Here is a 23,138-nt window from a genome sequence, read left to right on the forward strand (position 1 = left end):
AACAAGTGGTGCTGGGAAAACTGGTCAACCACTTGTAAAAGAATGAAACTAGATCACTTTCTAACACCACACACAAAAATAAACTCAAAATGGATTAAAGATCTAAATGTAAGACCAGAAACTATAAAACTCCTAGAGGAGAACATAGGCAAAACACTCTCCGACATAAATCACAGAAGGATCCTCTATGATCCACCTCCCAGAATTCTGGAAATAAAAGCAAAAATAAACAAATGGGATCTAATTAAAATTAAAAGCTTCTGCACAACAAAGGAAAATATCAGCAAGGTGAAAAGACAGCCTTCTGAATGGGAGAAAATAATAGCAAATGAAGCAACTGACAAACAACTAATCTCAAAAATATACAAGCAACTTATGCAGCTCAATTCCAGAAAAATAAACGACCCAATCAAAAAATGGGCCAAAGAACTAAATAGACATTTCTCCAAAGAAGACATACGGATAGCGAACAAACACATGAAAAGATGCTCAACATCACTCATTATCAGAGAAATGCAAATCAAAACCACAATGAGGTACCACTTCACACGAGTCAGAATGGCTGCGATCCAAAAATCTGCAAGCAATAAATGCTGGAGAGGGTGTGGAGAAAAGGGAACCCTCCTACACTGTTGGTGGGAATGCAAACTAGTACAGCCACTATGGAGAACAGTGTGGAGATTCCTTAAAAAATTGCAAATAGAACTCCCTTATGACCCAGCAATCCCACTGCTGGGCATACACACCGAGGAAACCAGAACTGAAAGAGACACATGTACCCGAATGTTCATCGCAGCACTGTTTATAATAGCCAGGACATGGAAACAACCTAGATGTCCATCAGCAGATGAATGGATAAGAAAGCAGTGGTACATATACACAATGGAGTATTACTCAGCCGTTAAAAAGAATTCATTTGATTCAGTTCTGATAAGATGGATGAAACTGGAGCCGATTATACAGAGTGAAGTAAGCCAGAAAGAAAAACACCAATACAGTATACTAACACATATATATGGAATTTAGAAAGATGGCAATGACGACCCTGTATGTAAGACAGGAAAAAAGATGCAGCTGTGTATAACGGACTTTTGGACTCAGAGGGAGAGGGAGAGGGTGGGATGATTTGGGAGAATGGCATTCTATCATGTATACTATCATGTAAGAATTGAATTGCTAGTCTGTCTGACGCAGGATACAGCATGCTTGGGGCTGGTGCATGGGGATGACCCACAGAGATGTTATGGGGAGGGAGGTGGGAGGGGGGTTCATGTTTGGGAACACATGTAAGAATTAAAGATTTTAAAATTAAAAAAATAAAAAACTTAAAGAAAACATATTAGATAAAAAAATAAAAAAATAAAATAATGATACAAAAAAAAAATAAAACAAATTTTGCATTTTTGTAATGATATGATGGCTGAATGTCCAGATAGTAGTTATGATGGTGAATGTCTTGAAGCTATCTTTTTGAGCTTCATGTAACTCCTCAGAATGAAGCAATGTCCTAGTCTATGTTTTTTGTCTCATTGTTGTTGTTTTTTCTTTGTTTTTGTTCACACCATATGGCATGTGGGATCTTAATTCCCTGACCAGGGATTGAACCCATGCCCTCTTCATTGGAATTCTGATTCTTAACCACTGGATGGCTAGGGAAATCCCTAAGTCTATGTTCTTTATTACTTACCTAAACGTTTGCAGTTTGCATTCTGTCTGCTAGAGTGTCAGTTTCTTTGCTTTCTCTCAAAGGGTTGAGTGCTCTATGTAAGTGTAAATTTCATAGCTCTTTCCCTCCTGTCTATAATTTACATACTTTTAGAGAATAGCTTTTTTTTAATCAGTTATTTAGAATTTTTATATTTTTGATTTTTTTAAAGATTGTTACTTCAAATATATCCTAAACTGATATAAATCTTTCACCATAAAAAATATTATAATAGTCAGAATCCAGTTCATAAGCTGTCCAAGGTTATTTTTGAGTTAAGAGAATGTGAGTAATTTTCAGAGAGAAGGAGCTAAACAGTTGACAAATCACAATAAAAGAAATGGAAGATTAGTTATCTAATCAAAGAAAAAAACAGAAAATAAAAGCTTTCTTTCAAATGTGATGCCCATATTTGTGTATCAAATGGTAAATGACTCTAGTTACAATGACGTCTTTCTTCAGAGACATTGGCCATTGCGTTCAGTGAGAGTAAATAGATCCAACTTGATTTGCAACAACTGGCATTTGATTCAGTTCAAGGGAATAGCTATGATGTGGCTACATAAAAAGGCTTCAGAATAAGTACGTCTGGATACTCAAAGGTATAAAACAAATATTTCCATGCTTGAAATGTGATATGGTCATTATTAAGAGGAACAGTCAGCTATCTTTATAAGATAATTCAATGCATACATGCAAATACAAAATATTAAGGATGGAACAATAAATTCAGTCCTACTCTAAAGAAACTTTCTGTACAATCATTAAAACAAAATATAATTATTTTATCCTTCTCGTTTGAGAAAGACTGTTAATAAAAATTCAAATATGTAAATAAGATAAAAGAAGTAAGAATATAGAATTTTGTAATACTGATGCTCTTGAACTGTGGTGTTGGAGAAAAAGATTCTTGAGAGTCCCTTGGACTGGAAGGAGATCCAACCAGTCCATTCTGAAGGAGATCAACCTTGGGATTTCTTTGGAAGGAATGATGCTAAAGCTGAAGCTCCAGTACTTTGGCCACCTCATGAGAAGAGTTGACTCATTGGAAAAGACTCTGATGCTGGGAGGGATTGGGGGCAAGAGAAGAAGGGGATGACCGAGGATGAGATGGCTGGATGGCATCACGGACTCGATTGACGTGAGTCTGAGTGAACTCCGGGAGATGGTGATGCATAGGGAGGCCTGGCATGCTGCGACTCATGGGGTCGCAAAGAGTCGAACACGACTGAGTGACTGAACTGAACTGAACTGAACTGATGCTCAGTCCCTCAGTCATGTTCATCTCTTTGCAAACCTTTGGACTATAGCCAGCCAGGCTCCTCTGTCCATGGGATTCTCTAGGCAAGAATACTGGAGTGGGTTTTAATTTCCTCCTCCAAGGGATCTCCCTGACCCGGGGGTCAAACCCATATCTCCTGTGTCTCCTGCATTGCAGGTGGGTTCTTTACCTGTTGAGCCATCAGGGAAGCCCCCCAATTTTTTTTAAGGAAGCAACAAATACTTCTTAGAGGGTTTTGGCAAGGCTTCATGGGAAGACCATGAGCAAAGGTATGATCACATAATTTACTCACTTAGCCAGGTATTACTGTTCATAATCTTAATCCTGAAAAGAACTTTCACTACATGCTTGCTATCTAAGTTCTTAAGTGTGGAACCCATATTTAATCAATATTTGCCTAAACTTAATTTTCTTTCCACTAGAAGAAGCTGCTTTGAGGTCCCTGCAGAATAAATCAAAGACAAGGTTTAATGCCTTGGGGGCAGAGGAGAGTTGATATCTAGACACAGGCAGAAAACCATGTGTGACTATTAGAAAATGACTACAAAAAAAAAAAAAAATCCCCATAATGAGGAGAGCTTAAGCCACATTGAAGAAAATAGAAAAGTATAACAGATATGATCTCAATACTATGTAGATTATGGTATATTCCTTTATCATCTGAGACCTATTTTACACTTATTACATGCCTCGAGATGGAATTTAAAGGTAGACGAACTGTACCTTAACTAATTTAATAATTTGATGATGTGTTTATCTTTTCATCAGACATTTCAAATAAACAAGGGAATCTGTCTTAACCGATATATGACTTAATTCTGCTGAGAGGAAATAAAGAATGAAGAGGAGGATTAGAAAAAAAAAAAAAAAAACTAGCAGGAAGTTAGGAAGTTTGAAAGTTTGAGAGAAGCATATAGGGATTACCAAGAAAACAATGTAATTGTGATGTTGATGAAGCAATTACATTCTAAGTGTTGTGTGTGGCCTAAGTTCTCTGTAAGATGTTTATGGAAATAAATTGAACTGAATTTATTTTCATTTAGTTATCTGCAACCAGACATAATTTTTAAAAGGCAAACAAACATAAGAGAATAGTGAAGAGTGATAATATTTTTATCTATTTTTAGTAATTTAACAAAATAATATTTCCCACCTGGACTTGAACCATTACTTCTACATTTTATTGCTTAAAGAATGAAATGTAATACTTTTAACATAACTCTGTGTCGCCAAGTACTTTTGTGTAAAATGTGTTTGAGAATTGGGACAGGGTCAAAGTTAGTTTTCCACTAACTGTGAGAAAGTTATTAGCCAAATTAAAAGAAACAATTTTAAGGGAAATGCTTACCTAATGAAGAGAACAAAACTTCGAGACATTTCTGAAAACTCATTTACAGAAAAGTAATAAAATTGTTCTCTGTCAAGTGGTTTGTGCAGATTAAGTTAATGCATTAATCTTTTGATTTCCATTCAATTATTAAAACAAATTTCTTAGCAACAGTCACTATGCATACTAGGAACTATAGATTTATATCATTTAGATCATAAATACCTTTTTCATTTGAATATTATCTTCTCACTTAATAAGTATAAGATGACCCAAACACAGTCAGTATCCGAAGGTTTTACGCATTTAAACTGGTGAGCTGGGCCAAGCTAGACATTTCATATTATACTGTTGTGATTAGTTGCAATTAAGTTATCAGTCTACTCTTAGATTGGATAAGGGCTGTAACAAAGTAAACTACTGATGGCTCACACTGGGATGGTGTTTTCCAGAAACATATCAAAGGCATTTTAGAACTGGGTTATGTCGTCTCTGAAAATGCCCAGGAAATGTAGGAGTGTTTTCATTGTCAGTTCACTGATGATCAGTTCTTACCAATATTCCCTAATTGTTATACTGGGCAAAATATCACAATAGAAAATGGTCATTGTCTCAAGTTTATGATTCAGTCAGGCATAGACATTAGCCAGTCACACTAAGATAGGACCTTTGTAAAATACCAGGACCTAGTCCTTAAGAGTTTGACCAGTTCCAGGAGGATGCTGAACATATTTCATTAAGTAGAAAATATTAAGAAGGCAGTAAGTTTTCTGAAGCTTCCCTGATGGCTCAGTTGGTAAAGTATCTACCTGCAATGCAGGAGACTCAGGTTCCGTCCCTGGGGTGACAAGATCCCTTGGAGAAGGGAATGGCAACGATCCCAGTATGCTTACCTGGGAAATCCCATGGACAGAAGAGCCTGGAGGGCTACAGTCCATGGTGTTCCAAGAGCCAGCCAGACATTACTTAGCAACTAAACCGAGAGGGTGACATACAAACAAAGTGGGTACCAACTTCACAAGATGATGGAGATAAAAACTAAATGCCAGAAAATAGTGAATGAGGACCAAGCAAAAGCACTATTGTAAAAAATAAAGCCTGACACTGTTCCAGTGCTTTGTGATTCTGGGGTTTGTGGGGGGTTTTGTAGTTCAGGAAGTTTTGTTTTTGTTTTGTTTTTCTTTTTGCTGCACTGGGTCTTAGTTGTGGCACGCAGGATCTTGCTCTAGTTGCCTGATGAGGGATCCAATCTGAATCCCTTGAATCGGGAGGGTGAAATTTTAACCACTGGATCACTAGGGAAGACCCTCAGATGTTTTAAAGTTGAAAGATATATATGTTACAATTTGGTGCTACAACAAAACATACCATTATGTGTTAGGAAGAAGGATTTTTGTTTTAAATGGAAAATAATACCAAATAATGGATAATGTGGAAAGAGAGTGGGAGGAAAGGATACATACATACACATACATGTGTGTAAACATCCCACATGTACGATTCTATAACTAGATACATACATCTTATCTCACTTCATCTGTACCACACTTTCCCTTACATGGCTAGATCGGTATTATTTTCCAAATTTTATAGGAGACAAAGAGAACAGATATTAGAGAGAAAGATTCCTAACCTAGTTGCACAAGGTAAGTGAAGGAACTGGTATATCTCCCTAGTTTATCTCTCCATAAAGTTTATGTTCTTCATTCTATATATATATATTTCTTTGCCTCTCAATGGTGGCTAATTTGTGGAATGCAAACTTTATCTCAGTGTTAGACTGAAATAACTAAATAAATAAAATTTGCCTGTTCACTTTCCAATAAATTGAATTTTGGTTTGATATATATACATATCGGAGAAGATATATGTATATATGTGTATGTATCAACAGAGATAGGCACATGTTTTATGGATGCACTATTTAAGTTCTTGAAGTTTTCAACTCATTACTGGATAAAGTTAAAACTGCAGTTAAAAATAACCTGTGGGGATTCCCTGGTGGCGCAGTGGTAAAGAATCTACCTGCCAATTCAGAAGACATGGGTTTGATTCCTGGTCTGGGAAGATCCTGCATGCAACAATACAACTAAGTCCGTGGGCTACAATTGTTAATCCTGTGCTCTAGAGCCCAAAAAAGCTGAGCTCATGCTCTGCAACAAGGGAGGCCACCAAATGGAGAAGAGAAGCCCGTGCACCACATCTCTCCCCAGCTAGAGAAAAGCCCATGGAGCAACAGAGCCAAAACAACAAATAAATAAAATATTTGTAAAAATTATATTTAAAGAATGACCTGTGAGTCTATAGTGATTCATTATATATGTATTCTGTCTGAATCAGCTTTATAAACTGTAACATGCTGTAAGTGTTAACTAGAAGTCAAGTGATCAGTTTTTCCATTTTTTTTCTGGGACCAAGGACACTCAGTGCTAGTACTGAATAAGTCCTCACTCAGTAAATCTGAAATAGTGGATTGTCCTAAGTAAGACATTTCCTTGAAGTAGAAATATTTAACTATTCTATAGGTAGTAGGATCTGTGCATTGACTCAAGGTAAGGTTTAAGTTGCAGATGCTATGTGCAGATAACACCTCAGATCCTTGGCAACACAGAGATAAAGGGGCCACAAGTAAGAGAGACAAACACAGGCATAAAACGTGTATAATCTGTCTTTTGTTTCACAATCTGCAAAACAATTGAATGCTAAGGACAGCAAAGAACGACCTAGTCATTGCATAGTTTTACAAAGGTATAAATACAGAAGAGCTCCAAATAATATTATGCAGTTTAACTGGAGTAAATGAGAAAAGAAGAAAGGAATTCCTGAAACCAATGGGAATTCTACTTAAGGAATGGGAACATGAGAAGTTCTTCCAGTGAAACAAGCATAAATGGTGAAAACTATTTGTTGAAGCTTACTAAAAACCATTTGCTCTCTTTGGAAGATTTACTAAAAGCATATAGCAAATGATGAAACATTTACTCAAGAAGATCGATTAAAACTTTAGAACAGAAAGAGGCTGTGGAACTTGACCCGGGACCTGCTCTCTCACTTCCACTCTCATCTGCCAGTTAAGCCGGATAGAGAATTCTCTCTGGACCCTGGACAGAATTGTTAAGAAAAGATGGCTCCTCTGTCCTTAGCTCTCAATCATGAGATATATCATCTTGCTGGGAGGGGCAGGATGCCAGTGTTTCCAATCTCCACCTCTGAGTTCTCACTCAACCTCACTCACAGGGAGAAGTCCTTTCCAGGTAGGCTGAAAATTTGGAGTCTAGTCACTCTCACTTCATGTTGTTTGTTTCATTCCTGGAGAGTCTAAATGAGAATGAAATGAGAAGACCATCTTGCCTCCATCCAGGACCTGTAGAGTTAGAGAATTTCCTAGGATAAAAGAGTCTGTATGACTAGACAACTTTCAGTTCATTTCAGCTCAGTCACTCAGTCATGTCTGACTCTTGTGACTCCATCAATCGCAGCATGCCAGGCCTCTCTGTCTATCAGCAACTCCCGGAGTTCACTCAAACTCATGTCCATCGAGTCGGTGATGCCATCCAGCCATCTCATCCTCTGTCATCCCTTTCTCCTCCTGCCCTCAATCCCTCCCAGAATCAGAGTCTTTTCCAATGAGTCAGCTCTTTGCATCAGGTGGCCAAAGTATTGGAGTTTCAGCTTTAGCATCATTCCTTCCCATGAACACCCAGGACTGATCTCTTTTAGGATGGACTGGTTGGATCTCCTTGTAGTCCAAGGGACTCTCAAGAGTCTTCTCCAACACCACAGTTCAGAAGCATCAATTCTTTAGCTCTTCCCAGAATATTTGCTTCCTTTTATTTTCCAGCTTTAATAAACATAAGATTATAAAAGTACTAACTATAAAAATGTTTTACTAATTTTTTTTACTATATCAATACACTATAGATTGTTGTTGTTTAGTTGCTAAGTTGTGTCTGACTCTCTTGTGAACCCATGGATGGTAACCTGCCTGGTTCCTCTGTCCATGAGGTTTCCCAGGCAAGAATACTGGAGTGGGTTGCCATTTCCTTTTCCAGGGGATCTTCCAGACCCAGGGGTCAAACCTGTGTCTCCTCAATGACAGGTGGGTTCTTTACCACTGAGCCACCACCAGGAAAAAAATATGTTAATATATATGTATATGTGTATATGGGCTTCCCTTGTGGCTCAGCTGATAAAAATCCTCCCAAAATATGGGAGACTTGGGTTCAATCCCTTGGTCAGGAAGATCCCCTGGAGAAGGAAATGGCAACCCATTCCAGTATTCTTGCTTGGAAAATCCCATGGATGGAGGAGCCTGGCAGGCTACAGTCCATGGGTCACAAAAAATTGGACAGGACTGAGAGACTTCACTTTCACTTTTCATATATATAATAGCACACGGCTACATAGGAGTAAAATTTCTATATTTTTTTAGAATTCAGTTCAGTTCAGTTCAGTCACTCAGTCGTGTCTGGCTCTCTGCGACCCCATCAATCCCAGCACGCCAGGCATCCCTGTCCATCACCAACTCCCAGAGTTTACTCAAACTCATGTCCATCGAGTCAGTGATGCCATCTAGCCATCTCATCCCCTGTTGTCCCCTTCTCCTCCTGCCCCCAATCCCTCCCAGAATCAGATTCTTTTCCAGGGAGTCAACTCTTCACATGAGGTGGCCAAAGTATTGGAGTTTCAGCTTTAGTAGCAGTCCTTCCAATGAACACCCAGGACTGATCTCCTTTATAATGGGCTGGTCGGATCTCCTTGCAGTACAAGTGACTTCCAAGAGTCTTCAGCCCTCAGCTTTCTTCACAGTCCAACTCTCACATCCATACATGACCACTGGAAAAACCATAGCCTTGACTAGACAGACCTTTGTTGGCAAAGTAATATCTCCTTTTTAATATGCTATCCAGGATGGTCATAACTTTTCTTCCAAGGAGTAAGCATCTTTTAATTTCATGGCTGCAATCACCGTCTGCAGTGATTTTGGAGCTCAAAAAAATAAAGTCTGACACTGTTTCCACTGCTTCCCTATTTAGTTCCCATGAAGTGATGGTTAGCATAAATTTCAATCTACATTAAGTAGTATACAGTAAAACCTGGAGCAGATAAAAAGAAAATAAAATATGGAGTATAACATTATTATTTAATAAAATAATTAATATTCCATTGGAATAATGTGCACCCAGTGCAAAAGGAAGTAGCAGAGGAGAAATCCAGAAACACCACACCTTCACAATCTTCAATCTATAGAAATGAAATTTCCAGGTAATTGGAGCTTACCCCAAGTAATGAATTAAATTAACAAAAATGAACTAATAAGTTTAAAACATCTTAAAACTTATCACTTACCGCACAGCTTGAATATATGAAAATGATTGAATTGCTCAGTTTAAATTGGGAAATTGTACAGTATGTGAAGTGCCAGTCACTCAGTCGTGTCTGACTCTTTGTAACCCCATGAACTGCAGCCCACCAGGCTCCTCTGTTCATAAAATTCTCCGGGCAAGAATGCTGGAATGGGATGCCATTCCCTTCTCCAATAGTATGTGGATGAAGCTATTATTTAAAATAGGGCTTAGAAAAAATGAAGCATATGTTTGAAAAGTGAGACTTTATTGTAGTGTCAGAGCAAAATGTGTTTGTTAAGAGTGTGGAGAAAAGGGAACCCTCCTACACTGTTGGTGGGAATGCAAACTAGTACAGCCACTATGGAGAACAGTGTGGAGATTCCTTAAAAAATTGCAAATATAACTGCCTTATGACCCAGCAATCCCACTGCTGGGCATACACACCAAGGAAACCAGAATTGAAAGAGACACATGTACCCCAGTGTTCATCGCAGCACTGTTTATAATAGCCAGGACATGGAAACAACCTAGATGTCCATCAGCAGATGAATGGATAAGAAAGCAGTGGTACATATACACAATGGAGTATTACTCAGCCATTAAAAAGAATACATTTGAATCAGTTCTGATGAGATGGATGAAACTGGAGCCGATTATACAGAGTGAAGTAAGCCAGGAAGAAAAACACCAATACAGTATACTAACACATATATATGGAATTTAGAAAGATGGCAATGATGACCCTGTATGCAAGACAGCAAAAAAGATACAGATGTGTAAAGCAGACTTTTGAACTCAGAGGGAGAGGGAGAGGGTGGGATGATTTGGGAGAATGGCATTGAAACATATATACTGTCATGTAAGAATCGAATCGCCAGTCTATGTCTGATGCAGGATACAGCATGCTTGGGGCTGGTGCACGGGGATGACCCAGAGAGATATTATGGGGAGGGAGGTGGGAGGGGGGTTCATGTTTGGGAATGCATGTACACCCGTGGTGGATTCATGTCAATGTATGGCAAAAGCAATACAGTATTTAAAGTAAAATAAAGTAAAAATAAAAATTAAAAAAAAAAAAGATTGGAACAGAATGATCACAGGAAAAAATAATTAAAAAAATATTCCATCCATGAAAAGTGTATGGGAATCCCATCCATTGTGTATGGATATTAGTAGTAGAAACTCAGCACTGCAAGTTATATTCAGGCTCTCCAGTCATGCTTAGATTTAATGCTCTACCATATCTGCACCAAACATGAATATTTTGACATCAATATTTATTATTCTTGGTGCTTATGGTTTTCTGAGGAAACCTGTTATGACCTTGTGCAGCTCTGACATCAAAGTCTTCATTCTATTTATCCAAAATAATAATTTCTATAGATTCCATTTTCCTGTCCTAGCTCCATCACACTGAAACGACAAGTAAATCTGACACCCACTCACATGAGTATCCTAGTCAAAGTAAAGGACAACAGCATGTTTCGTGTCTTCTTTCCTTCAGCCTGCATGTGAATGTGTTCTAAATCATTTCAGTCGTGTCTGACTCTTTGCAACCCCAAGGACTGTAGCCCACCAGTCTCTTCTGTCCATGGGATTCTCCAGGCAAGAATACTGGAGTGGGTTGCCATGCCCTCCTCTAGGGGATCTTCCTGGGCCCAGGGATTGAACCCACATCTATTATGTCTCCTGCATTAGCAGGAAGATTCTTTACCACTAGCACCATCTGGGAAGCCCAGCCTGCATAGCCCTAGTTATCTCAACCACTCACAACCCATTGAATTAAATCTCTTCCCAGCTCTAGGGACTCTCTTTGTCTCTTGGCAAGATTCTGGTTTACGGGAAATGCTTAACAGTCTTGTCCCCTTCAAATACATTCACCCTCTGCCTTGAAAGTGATGAACAGTTATCCCATACCCTAATTATACCCTTTGAATTGTTCATTAACTACAAGATCATGTTTTATCTCCTTAATATAATTTACAAGACCCTTCTTGACCTAAATAGCTTATCTTTTTTTCAGGTTATTATTCCTTTCAGATATTTTACTGAAATTCCTAACAGCTTATAGTTTCCCACAAAATCTCTATGGTTTTCCTACTGGTGTTGATGTTCCTAAGATACCTTTCTTCTTCCTTTGTCTGCCTCCTTTTTCTCATAAATAATTCCTTTATAGCCTTCTGAAAATGAAACGGGGCTTCCCTAGTGTCTCAGACTGTAAAGAATTTGCCTGCAATTCAGGAGACCTGGGTTCGATCCCTGGGTCAGGAAGATCTCTTAGAGAAGGAAAGGGCTACCCACTCCAGTATTCTTGCTTGCAGAATTCCAAGGACAGAGGAACCTGGTGGGGTTGGTTTTGCAGTCTACGGTTTTGCTGCTGCTATTGATGTTCCTAAAATATCTTTCCTCCTCTCCTTAGTCTGCCTCTCTCTTCTCATAAATAATTCCCTTATAGCCTTCTAATGCCAGTCAAACATCGTGTGCGGGAAGGTTTGCCTGAACCAATAGGTGTTGAACCAGGGATCTTCTTTGTACTCCTGTCTTGTCTTTTCTGTCCTTCTATCAAACATAATAATCCTCTTTATATACTTTCTTCCAACTAGACTCATTATTAGTGAGCATTATACTTTATAATTTCCTTTGTGCTTCAACCCTACTACAATAGTGGTAGCATAGTGGGCACTCAGCAAATATTTAGTGAATTCTACCATTAAACACCAGCCACCATTAGTCTACACCAGCAATTCTTCAGAAATGCTATGGTCACCAAGGAAGTTCAGTAACAATCCACCTCAAATTAGGCATGTTACCAAGTTGAATAAAGGTGCTGAAAATGGGTACTGTGAGAAGATGCTTTTTTATTCCAAAAAGGGCATCTTGCAATAGCGAGAATGAAGCTCATTATATGCTGTACTCGCTGGCTTTTAAGTCCATTTATAATTTTTGAGATCATTTCTATGAGACAGGATGCTACACTGAACTCATAAAGCATCAATGCATTTCAAAAATCAACAATGGAAATGTCAAAGGCAGATAAGAAGCTTTGTTCTTACTCTGATCCTATCAGTTACTAATGAATACTGAGAAGTTATAAATCTCCACCTATAAAGACAAACTAGTTTTGACCTAGTTCTAAAATGTTACACACACTGTCCCGATTTTAAATAACCTGTTTGTCAAGATTAAAACTTGCTATTTTGAAACACAAGCCTTAATTAACATTTCATGATGACCGGGGATTTAGAGGGGCTGACTACAATGCTGTCATCTGTCTTCAGCCACTGTTTGTAAGGACCTCACTGATTCTCTAATCACAAAAATGGTGATAAATATTTAGAACAGTACCTGGCACATTGAAAGATTTCAAAATGTCTGTTAATATAATGTTTGAAAATATACCTTTAAAATAATTTTACATATATCACTCTATATGTTCACTGCTACATAAAGATTTATACAAATGCATATTTTTCTAAAATGCCTTTCATTTCATATTCTTGGATTTCTTATTCCAACTCTTTCACATAAAGAAAGTGGATCACTTACTATCAAGGAGTTTGGCTAATAAAGAACATAAAGAGACAGTATAGCCAAGGTCACTTTTTTTAAGAAACTTGTTCTGAGTTTCTTAAAAGTAATAAGAGTAATAAAACAACCATGGTCATTTTTTGTGTGTTTGAGGAAAATATTTCTGTGCAATTATAGCACCTGTCAGTTTAAAAATTTCCCCTTAGTTTCCCTAACATGATTTTTTTTTTTTTCTGTTCATGGAAACAAAGATGCTACCTCTGTTCTGACCTAAGTTCTTTGCAGCTGTTTCCAGATGCCTACCCCACCCCCAGCTCTTCCCATAGCCACCATTAAGGAGTCTTTTACTGCTTGAAAAAGTTTTAATATTCAGCAGGTTAAGGAAACCCATGGTCAGCTTTAGAATTTTAGTCTCTGCTGAGCTTTCAAGGTGTCAAGACCCTAAAATAATATGAACAGCAGGAGTACTAAATCTTTCATTATTCCCAGTTTCCCCTTGAGCATACTGACTTTGCAATAAAGAAGCTGTCACTTACACTCTTCTTTATTGCAAGGTGGGTAATAGCTACAGGGAGGAAAATAAGGAACTGTGTCAAGTTAGCCTGACTGCCATTATGATGAATGTGTAATCATTGTGCATTTGCATCTCCTCTTTTTGTACACAGGTACCTCATAGATTGGAAGAGTGATGGGGACAGCTACTTTACAATAGACGCGACTGAAGGAACCATCGCCACTAATGAATTACTAGACAGAGAAAGCACCGCGCAGTATAATTTCTCCATAATTGCGAGTAAAGTTAGTAAGTATGGCATGGACGGAATCAACGTTATACTGCAGTTCTTTGAATTTCACACTCTTAAACGAGTCCCTGCTGAGCTGTTTTTCAGTTTTGGACTGACAGCTGAGTGGTCTCCTGGGGAAACTCAGAAACCTGCTCCTTTTCCTCATAGCCTAAGTCCAGAAAAATTGTGACAGCTGCCACTGCTCTTTGTTTGCAGGACGGCAGGAATATCTAGCAGTGTTTTCATGGTGTGAGCTCACTTCTTTCCACCTTGTAACCTTAAAAATCTGCCATAGTTAAATGTCTTTCCACATTGCACCCCTGTATATATTATGCAGAGTTTCATAGGCCAGGCAGGAGGGAATCATCATCACATAAAATCACCTATTCTGAAATAGTTTTGGAAGTTAAAGAGAGCATGATTTTATTTATTCATTTATTTTCACTGTGTCATGTAACATGTGGAATCTCCATTCTACAGATTGAACCTGTGTCCCCTGGATACACAGAGTCTTAACCACTGGCCCACCGAATGAAATCCTGAAGAGAACATTTATAAAGTCACCCTTCTTCTTTCTCTCTTCTTTCGTTAGCATATATGTTTTTATGAACACCATTGTGGAAGAATATACAGGAGTTTTAAGTGCAATTCTTCAAGGAGTCATTTGGAATCTATAGGATTGTTAGGCATTACTCCTTGGGTTGGCTTCTGCTTGGTCTAGAATCCTCTAGACTGAGAGTGGTGGTAGGTCATGTGTGTTTGGCTGGACAATGGAGGATATTATCAAGGTAACAAGCTTCCTAAGGTAACAGGTCAGGGTAGGAGTGGAGACATTGGCTTTCAACATACTTGTCTATAATGGAAGTGCATCATAACAGTTCTTCTTCATAAGGTCTATTGAAAGCTTTGAGGAAATCCCTAGTATCTCGTATATTGCTTTCCTATTTCCTTTTGTGCATCTGGTACAATGTTCTGGCAGCTAATGTCACCTTTCAGTACAGGGAGGAGCTAACCAAACAAGTCTATTGAGAGGTTTTTGATCAGTCTCAACTCAGTGGGTGTAGATAGGAAAGTGTTAGTCTCACTCAGTTGCATCCGACTGTTTGAAACTCCATGGACTGTAGCCCGCCAGGCTCTTCTGTCCACAGGATTTCCCAGGCAAGAATGTTGGAGTGGGCCGCTATTTTCTTCTCCAGGAGTTCTTTCCGACCCAGGGATCGAACCTGTGTCTCCTGTGTTGGCAGCCTGGTTCTTTACGACTGACCCACTGGGGAAGCCCATTTTATATATTCTAGGGTGTATATGTTAATACCAAACTCCTAACTTAACCCTTCTCTGATTTTCCCCTTTGCTAACCATAAGTTTGTTTTCTAAGTCTGTGAGTTTATTTCTGTTTTGCAAATACATTTGCTTTTATTATTTTCTTAGATTCCACATAAAAGTGATATCATATATTTATCTTTGGCTTTACTTCATTTAGCTTAATAATCTCTAGATCCATCCATGTTGCTGCAAATGTTATTATTTCACATAAATCTCTCTCATATACCCCTGGATGATGAGAGAGCACTCCCCTTTTTGCCACTACTTCTAGGATTAAAGCAGACTGGCTAAGTGGACTGCCCAAATACTAGCTCTCTTCATGTAATTTTTGGGTTATTTGGTGTTGGTGTGCTGAGCATCCCATCTGCCCATGAGCTTGTTATGAGCACCCAGTGGTAGACCCTACAGCTTCTTCATTTCAGGTCCAGGGCCTCTCGGGCCGCAGATGGTTTTCTGGGGAGAGTTCACAGCATGGTTTCTCAGTTCCAGCTTTCTGCTGTGTCCACTTGATCCTGAGGAAACTCACATATCCCTGCCATGCTAAACACGCACACTGAAGGCTGCTCCTCCACTGTAGGCTTTCTCTGTCCTGCTGTCTCCTTTCAAATCTGCCTTCCTTGCTCAGTTAGCCTCTCAGAGTGGATCATCCAGTCAGCTGCCTGTACAGACCTGCTATCAGGAGAACAGAATGGAACGTTAGCCTCGCCCGTTTTCTTTGAATGCTTTTCTGATTGAAAGTTTCCTTTCCCGCTAGATGGGGGCTTCCCTGGTGGCTCAGACAGTAAAGCATCTGTCCGCAACGCAGGAGACCTGGGTTTGATCCCTGGGTCAGGAAGATCCCCTGGAGAAGGAAATGGCAACCCACTCCAATACTCTTGCCTGGAAAATTCCACGGACGGAGGAGCCTGGTGGGCTACAGTCCATAGGACCGCAAAAGTCGAACATGACTGAGCGACTTCATTTTACTTTCACTTTCACTTTCCTGCTAGATATCTTTCTTCCTTCCCATAGTAACTCCTATTATGGTTACATATGTTATTCATCATCTTTTTCACACTTTCAATTATTTCAACTCTGAATTATTTCCTTTATCCATAATAGTGAGGGAAGTTTAACTATAATATAGTTAGAAAATACACGTTAGTTTCCTTAGATCTTCGACAAGTAGAGTGGAAATGAGATATCTAAGTCATGGGGTAGAAGACCTCTGTGAACTACATTATATTCACTCTGATGATTTGGATGTGTTAGGTGATAACTGACCAGAAGTAGCCTATTCAAATAATTTCTATTATTTAAAACGTATTGTCTATAAGAAAATAGTTTTCACTAAAACTATTCTGTGCCACCTAACCTTTCTGTTAACATACATGGAAAATGTGTATTTTTTTTTTTAAGGCAGATATTAGATCCAGTACTTTAACTCAAGAGGAAAGTCCGCCTCTAGTTCTTCACTCAACTGTACTGTAGCTCTAAAAGTTCTCCTTCTCCCCATGGGGTACAAAAGCCACCAAAAACCATCGTCACGGTGTGAGGGCACCTGTAGTAGCAGGTTCGACACTTCAGGTCAGAGCCTGGGCTTCGACCATTTGGAGAATGTAAGGGATGTATGCGTTTTACAGTGCTTTGTTCCTAAATTTGTCATTTTTCAAACTTAGAGAACCAGATTTTTTAAAAAAAAATTATTTTATGTTGGAGCATAGTTGGTTAACAATATTGTGCTATTTTCAGGCCATATTTTGTTAATTATAGGTACACACTGACTCCACTCCAATCTCTACCTTCTATGTCAGGTCATTTCAGCTCAGTCATGTCCAGCTCTTTGCAACCCCCTGGAGTGCAGCACGCCAGGCTTTCCTGTCTATCACCAAGTCCCAGAGCTTGCTCAAACTCATGCCCATTGAGTTTGTGATGCCATGCAACCATCTCATTCTCTGTTGTCACCTTCTCCTCCTGCCTTCAATCTTTCCCAGCATCACCGTCTTTCTAAGGAGTCAGTTCTTTGCATCAGGTGGCCAAAGTTTTGGAGTTTCAGCTTCAGCATCAGTTCTTCCAATGAATATTCAGGACCGATCTCAATTAGGATTGACTGGTTTGATCTTGCAGTCCAGGGGAATCTCAAGAGTCTTCTCCATACCACAGTTCAAAAGCATCAATTCTTTGGTGCCCAGCTTTCTTTATGATCCAACTCTCACATCCACACGTGACTACTGGAAAAAACCATAGCTTTGACTAGACGGACCTTTGTTGGCAAAGTAATGTCTCTGCTTTTTTATATGCTGTCTAGGTTGGTCATAGCTTTTCTTCCAAGGAACAACCATCTTTTAATTTCATGGCTGCAGTCACATCCTATGTAGTTTTTACCTAAATGCAACTTAGGAATCCCCACAGTATGGAGTCTCATCAGTTATGTTGGCACTCAATGGGACATAAGCAGCACTGGGACTTAGACTCATAACTCATACATATAACACACCTTATAAGAGGGCGGCTGGCTAATATTTCTAAATTATCTACTTCTATCCACTCCACTGTCTATTCAAAGACTACTGAGAGGAATTTAGCATCTTCAAAGAAGTCTGGTGAGACAAACACTATGCACCTTACACCTCCATGGAAAAGAAAGAGACTAAGCACATACCTCATGGTAATTAATGATTCTGCAATAAGAATAGGTTATTGTGGGTTTTATTTGAGCTCACAGAGTTTAAAAGTCAACTTTATTTAAATTTTAATATATAAGGTTTCTTTCTCTGCTCAAACTAGCCAGCCTGAGGAGGAAATTATTGTCATGATGAATGAGTATGAAATAAAGAGCCCACATTTACCCTGCCAAGTGGAAAAAATTGTGTAAATGTACCTTATTGCAGATTATACTAGCATATGCTTTGGCCCTGACCCTTCTATAAAAACTCACAGATGAAATGAAATGGTACAATGATTGAACAACTTCCAATTAATTAAAAAGCAACCATTAATCAGTGTTACAACAATTGGCGGTCCAAATAATTTTATTAGACCCCTAATAATTCTTTAATGCATTACTGCTTTGCTGTTTTTATTATACTAATCTTGAAAATTGAAAAAAAAAGTGGAAGTCTCAAAAATTCACTTCATTCAAATTGTCAGAAACTTTCAACAGAAATGTTTCTAATTTTTTTGTGTTTTTTAGGGGGGTATTGACTATAACACATATTACTATACAAACATAATTATAAACACCTACATTAAAGTCTTAGAAAATTTACAACATTATAAAATAAATGGATGATATGAGACAATTCTTCTTTTCTTGATTGTGTTAGTTATCCAGATGGTGATGCATTGTTCCCATTCATTGTGGAACAGATCGGAAATCAGTGGTAGACTTACTAAGTGCTATATTTGGGGAATATGTTGTATGTAAGTACACCATTATAAACTGGGATTAAACTGTAAGGTAATTAATTTTTAAGGTTATTTAGCATTAGAACTACTTTGCATTAATGTTTCTTACTTCAACATAATGCAAATAATGTCATCTTCAGTAGAGAAAAATCAACCTGAGATTATTATCTATAATAGGCTTAACAAAATTTCATCTAAATTTTTATAAACTTCTATAGAACATTATTTACATTCAAAGCATTATTGGTTGTGGTTAAAACTAAGATTGAAGTCTGTTCCTAAGGAGAGTTTGGGAATAGTTAGAAGCTGATCCCCCAAATTAATTTAGTTAGTTAAAACTGTGCAACTTACACTGAATTCAATGGACTTAAGTGTACTCTCAGATAGCCTTCAGGGAAAGAAGCAAAAGGTTTATACTGACCAAATGGGTCATTAAGAAATGAAAGATTTAAACAAAGCAAATAAAATTTTTTGGTAAAATTTTTTAAAGGGTTTCCTTCTGCCCGTGTGCCAAATAGACATGGAATAGTGTTCTCAGGCCAAATGAGAAAAAGTACCTAATTTTTCTATAATAATTGTAAGAAATGTTTTAAGCTAGTAAACCAAACTATTATAGTAACTTTATATATATTCACTCAGTTTATTGCTATCCACATTGCAAGAGTGAAGAAACTGTAAGCTAAGATATATTTCATTTGTCACACAGTGAATGACTAACCGAAACAAGACTGGAGCCAGGGCTTCCCAGGTGGCACTGATGAAAGAATCCACTTGCCAATGCAGGAAACATAATAAGACACAGGTTTGACTCCTGGATAAGGAAGATCCCCTGGAGGAGGAAATGGCAACCCACTCCAGTGTTCTTGCCTGAAAAATTAAATGGACAGAGGAGCCTGGCTGGCTGCAGTCCTATGGTCGTAGAGTTGGACATGACTTAGCAACTGAAGAACAACATAGTAATTATATGTACATTTGCATTGTACAAATAATTGAATTGAAATTAGTGTTAATCTTGGCATCTAACTATTATCTATCTATCCATCTATATTTAAGCTCATTAGATTACTTACCTATTAGAGTTCTATAGTTAACTTGCATTTAAAAAATAATATGTGAATGTGAAATTGTTAATCCTTCAATCATGTCTGAGTCTGTGATCCCATTGACTGTAATCCACCAGGCTCCTCTGTCCATGGCATTCTTCAGGTGAGAATACTATAATGGGTAGTTATTCCCTTCTCTAGGGGATCTTCCCCATCCAGGGATTGAACCTGGGACACTCACATTGCAGGCAGATACTTTCCTGCCTGATCTACAAAGACTCAAAATATGAGACTAGGGAAATTTATGTGCAATGGTATGTGTGTGGCCGTGTTGTAGGTGGGTAGATTTCAATCTCTATCCAATAGGTATCCATCAGTAGATCACACTCAAAAAAGAAAAAAACAAAAACAAAAACAAACAAACAAAAAAAAACTACAGCAGTTCCTAATGATTTCATTGTGATAATTTCCCTATATTTAGAAAATCCTGTCTACCTATACTATGCCACCTCCTACCTGCTCACTGCCTTTAATGGCAGTGCCTTTTCCAGTGCCAAAGACAGAAAGAAGATCCTGGACAGAGCAAGGACCAATGAGGTAGATGATGACCTGGCTCAACAAGGTCACCTGCGAGCTGAAAGGAAAACAACACTGAAGATATTAGTTACTGTCCAGGGTATTAACGAGCTGGCCAGCACACCTGCCTCCAGAGGGATACTCTGCAGCTTCTGCCAATGCTTCAGCCCAGGCATCAGCAGAAAAAAAAGAGAGGAAGAAGGAGGAGGTGGAGGAGTCAGTGACCCCATGGATTTTGTCTTCTTCAAATAGAGTTCTAATCCCCTGCAAAAGTGATGTCATGCCATTTCTTATCAGTGGTATCCCTTTTGTCTCAGCAAAGCAGGAGACTAGGATTTGATCCCTGGGTTGGGAAGATCCCAGGGAGAAGGGAATGCTACCTATTCCAGTATTCTTGCCTGAAGAATCCCATGGACAGAGGACCCTGATGGGCTATAGTCCATGGAGTCACAAAGAGTTGGACATGACTGACTGACTAACACACACATACTAAATAGAAGCAAATCATTAGATCCAGACCACATTTAAGGGCAGAAAATCACATGGAGATAACTCATGTGGGTGGGTCTCCCTGGTGGTGCTAGCAGCAAAGAACTCACCTGCTAGTGCAGGAGACCTAAAAGATGTGGGTTTGATCCCTGGGTTTTAGAGATTCCCTGGAGGAGGGCATGAAAACCCATTCCAGTATTCTTGCCTGGAGAATCCCATAGACTGAGGAGTCTGACAGGCTACAGTCCATAGGGTCACACAGAGTCAGACATGACTGAAGACACTTAGCACACACACAACTCATGTGAAGGTTGCCTACCATATGCATTTTCTCAGCAACTAAAGAAGTCTCGTGGCTCAGTTGGTAAAGAATCCACCTGCAATGCGGGAGACCTGGATTTGATCCCTCAGTTGGGAAGATCCCCTGGAGAAGGACATGGCAACCCACAGCAGTATTCTCTCTTGGAGAATCCCCATGGACAGAGGAGCCTGGCGGGCTACAGTCCATGGGATTGCAGAGTCAGTCATGACTGAGTGACTAAGCACACATGCACAACGACAAGTGTCTCTAAAAGTGAAGAGAATTTAGAGGCTGTATTACTTTATCACTGCTGTTAAGTCGCTTCAATCGTGTCCGACTCTTTGCCACACCTACGGACTCTAGTCTACCAAGTTCCTCTGTCCATGTCATTCTCCAGGCAAGAATACTGGAGTGGGTTGCCATTTCCTCCTCCAGGGGATCTTCCTGACCCAGGGATTGAACCCACATCTCTAAGTATTCTGCAGGTGGGTTCTTTACCACTAGTTCCACTTGGGAACCCCATTATTTAATCACTAAGCCTGAAAATTTTGTGAGAAAGACGATAATCTGGTTGAATTCATTAAGAATACAAGCAAAGTACAAAGTGCTATAAGAAAAAATAATTATTTAAGTATTTTTATTATCAAAATAATATGTTTTATTTTTAAAAAATTAAAAAAAAATGAAAGCATAAGCATAGTATGTCACATCATAGGAATTATCATTTGAGCTGAGTCTTTAAAAGATGGAGAAGATATGAAAAAGGTGGAGAGGAGGGAGTTCTAGGTGGAGAAAACATCTTTAGCAAAGACAGAATGGTATCAAATCTCATGTTTGGATGAAAAATTACAGGTAGGGTCGTACAGTGGGTGTCTAGAGTGTGTAGAGGAGGGTAAAGAAAATACATTCAGAAAGGAAGCCTGAGCTCCCCTCTCTGAAAGACTTTATCATGTAGAGTATTCTATTGTCAGCTGCAGTCACCATGCTGTGCATTCCAGCCCTAGGACTGATTTATTTATAACTGGAAGTCTGTATGTTTTGATCACATTCGCCTTTATGCATACCTGTGCTTTTGCTTCAAGCAACCATTTCAAGATCAACACTTGTACACCTACATTAATATAATGTTATATGTCATTTATGGGCTTCCCAGGTGGCTCAAAGAATCTGCCTGCCAAGCTGGAGATGTGGGTTTAATGGCTGGATCAGGAAGATTCCCCCAGAGAAGGAAAGGGCAACCCTTTCTAGTATTCTTGCTGAAGAATTCTATGGAAAAACGAGCCTGGCAGGCTACAGTCCATTGGGTCACAGAGAGCTGGGCATGACTTAGTAACTAAACTACCACCAGCATATGTCATCATTAATATATCCCCATTTTTAGGAAAAAAAAAAAAAAAAAGCAAAGAAAGTCAGAGGCCTTGTCAAACAGAGCCTTAAATGCACATAGAGAAACTGAGAAGTTTTTAGGTGTGTTTTGAGTCCATCCTATTTTCTGTTGTTTCCATCAATACTATATGTTTCTAGCTCAGCATATATCCAGAGAGGCATATTTCACTTCCCCAAATTCCCCAAGGTAGTTACACAAGGGACCTGCATTTTCTATAAATCAGCACTGTCTGGGTTACACTGTATCAACTGAGGTTTATGTCACCAGACTCAAGTAACAGGACTCTGGATTCTCTGCAGAGCTTGAGCAGGAGGCATTTCTTTCTAATTTGTCTAGTCTTTTGTTCTGAGTGTTGTAAGTCATGTGTACCTTTGTTGAGAGTAAATAAAGAGGTTGGCCCTCTCATTTCAACTACTGTTCTTCAACTTCTCAACTCTCACCTGCATCAGAGTCAACTGTGAGAATGTTCCTGGACCCCGTTCAAGACATACTGAATCAGAATTTCTGGGATTATCACCAAGAAATCTCCACCTTAAAAATAATACCCAGGTCACTGGATGGGTACTGATGTTGAAACCAAATGCCAAATTTTTAGTGTTTTAAATATTAGCAGGGATTTGGGAAATAAAGCAGTTTAATGTTGCTATGAAAACATGT

General features: G+C 38.8%; 1 protein-coding gene across 1 annotated transcript in view; it reads left to right on the top strand.

The window, feature by feature from the left end:
- CDH12 (cadherin 12) overlaps positions 1–23,138 on the top strand; it is a 326,694-nt gene that overhangs the window by 278,719 nt on the left and 24,837 nt on the right. The window contains exon 7 of the mRNA XM_052659007.1: positions 13,856–13,992. Within this exon, the coding sequence (XP_052514967.1) occupies positions 13,856–13,992 (137 nt within the window). The remainder of the gene's footprint in view (positions 1–13,855; positions 13,993–23,138) is intronic.

This window comes from Budorcas taxicolor, chromosome 20 (genome assembly GCF_023091745.1).
Source record: "Budorcas taxicolor isolate Tak-1 chromosome 20, Takin1.1, whole genome shotgun sequence".
Classification (NCBI taxonomy): Eukaryota; Metazoa; Chordata; class Mammalia; order Artiodactyla; family Bovidae; genus Budorcas; species Budorcas taxicolor.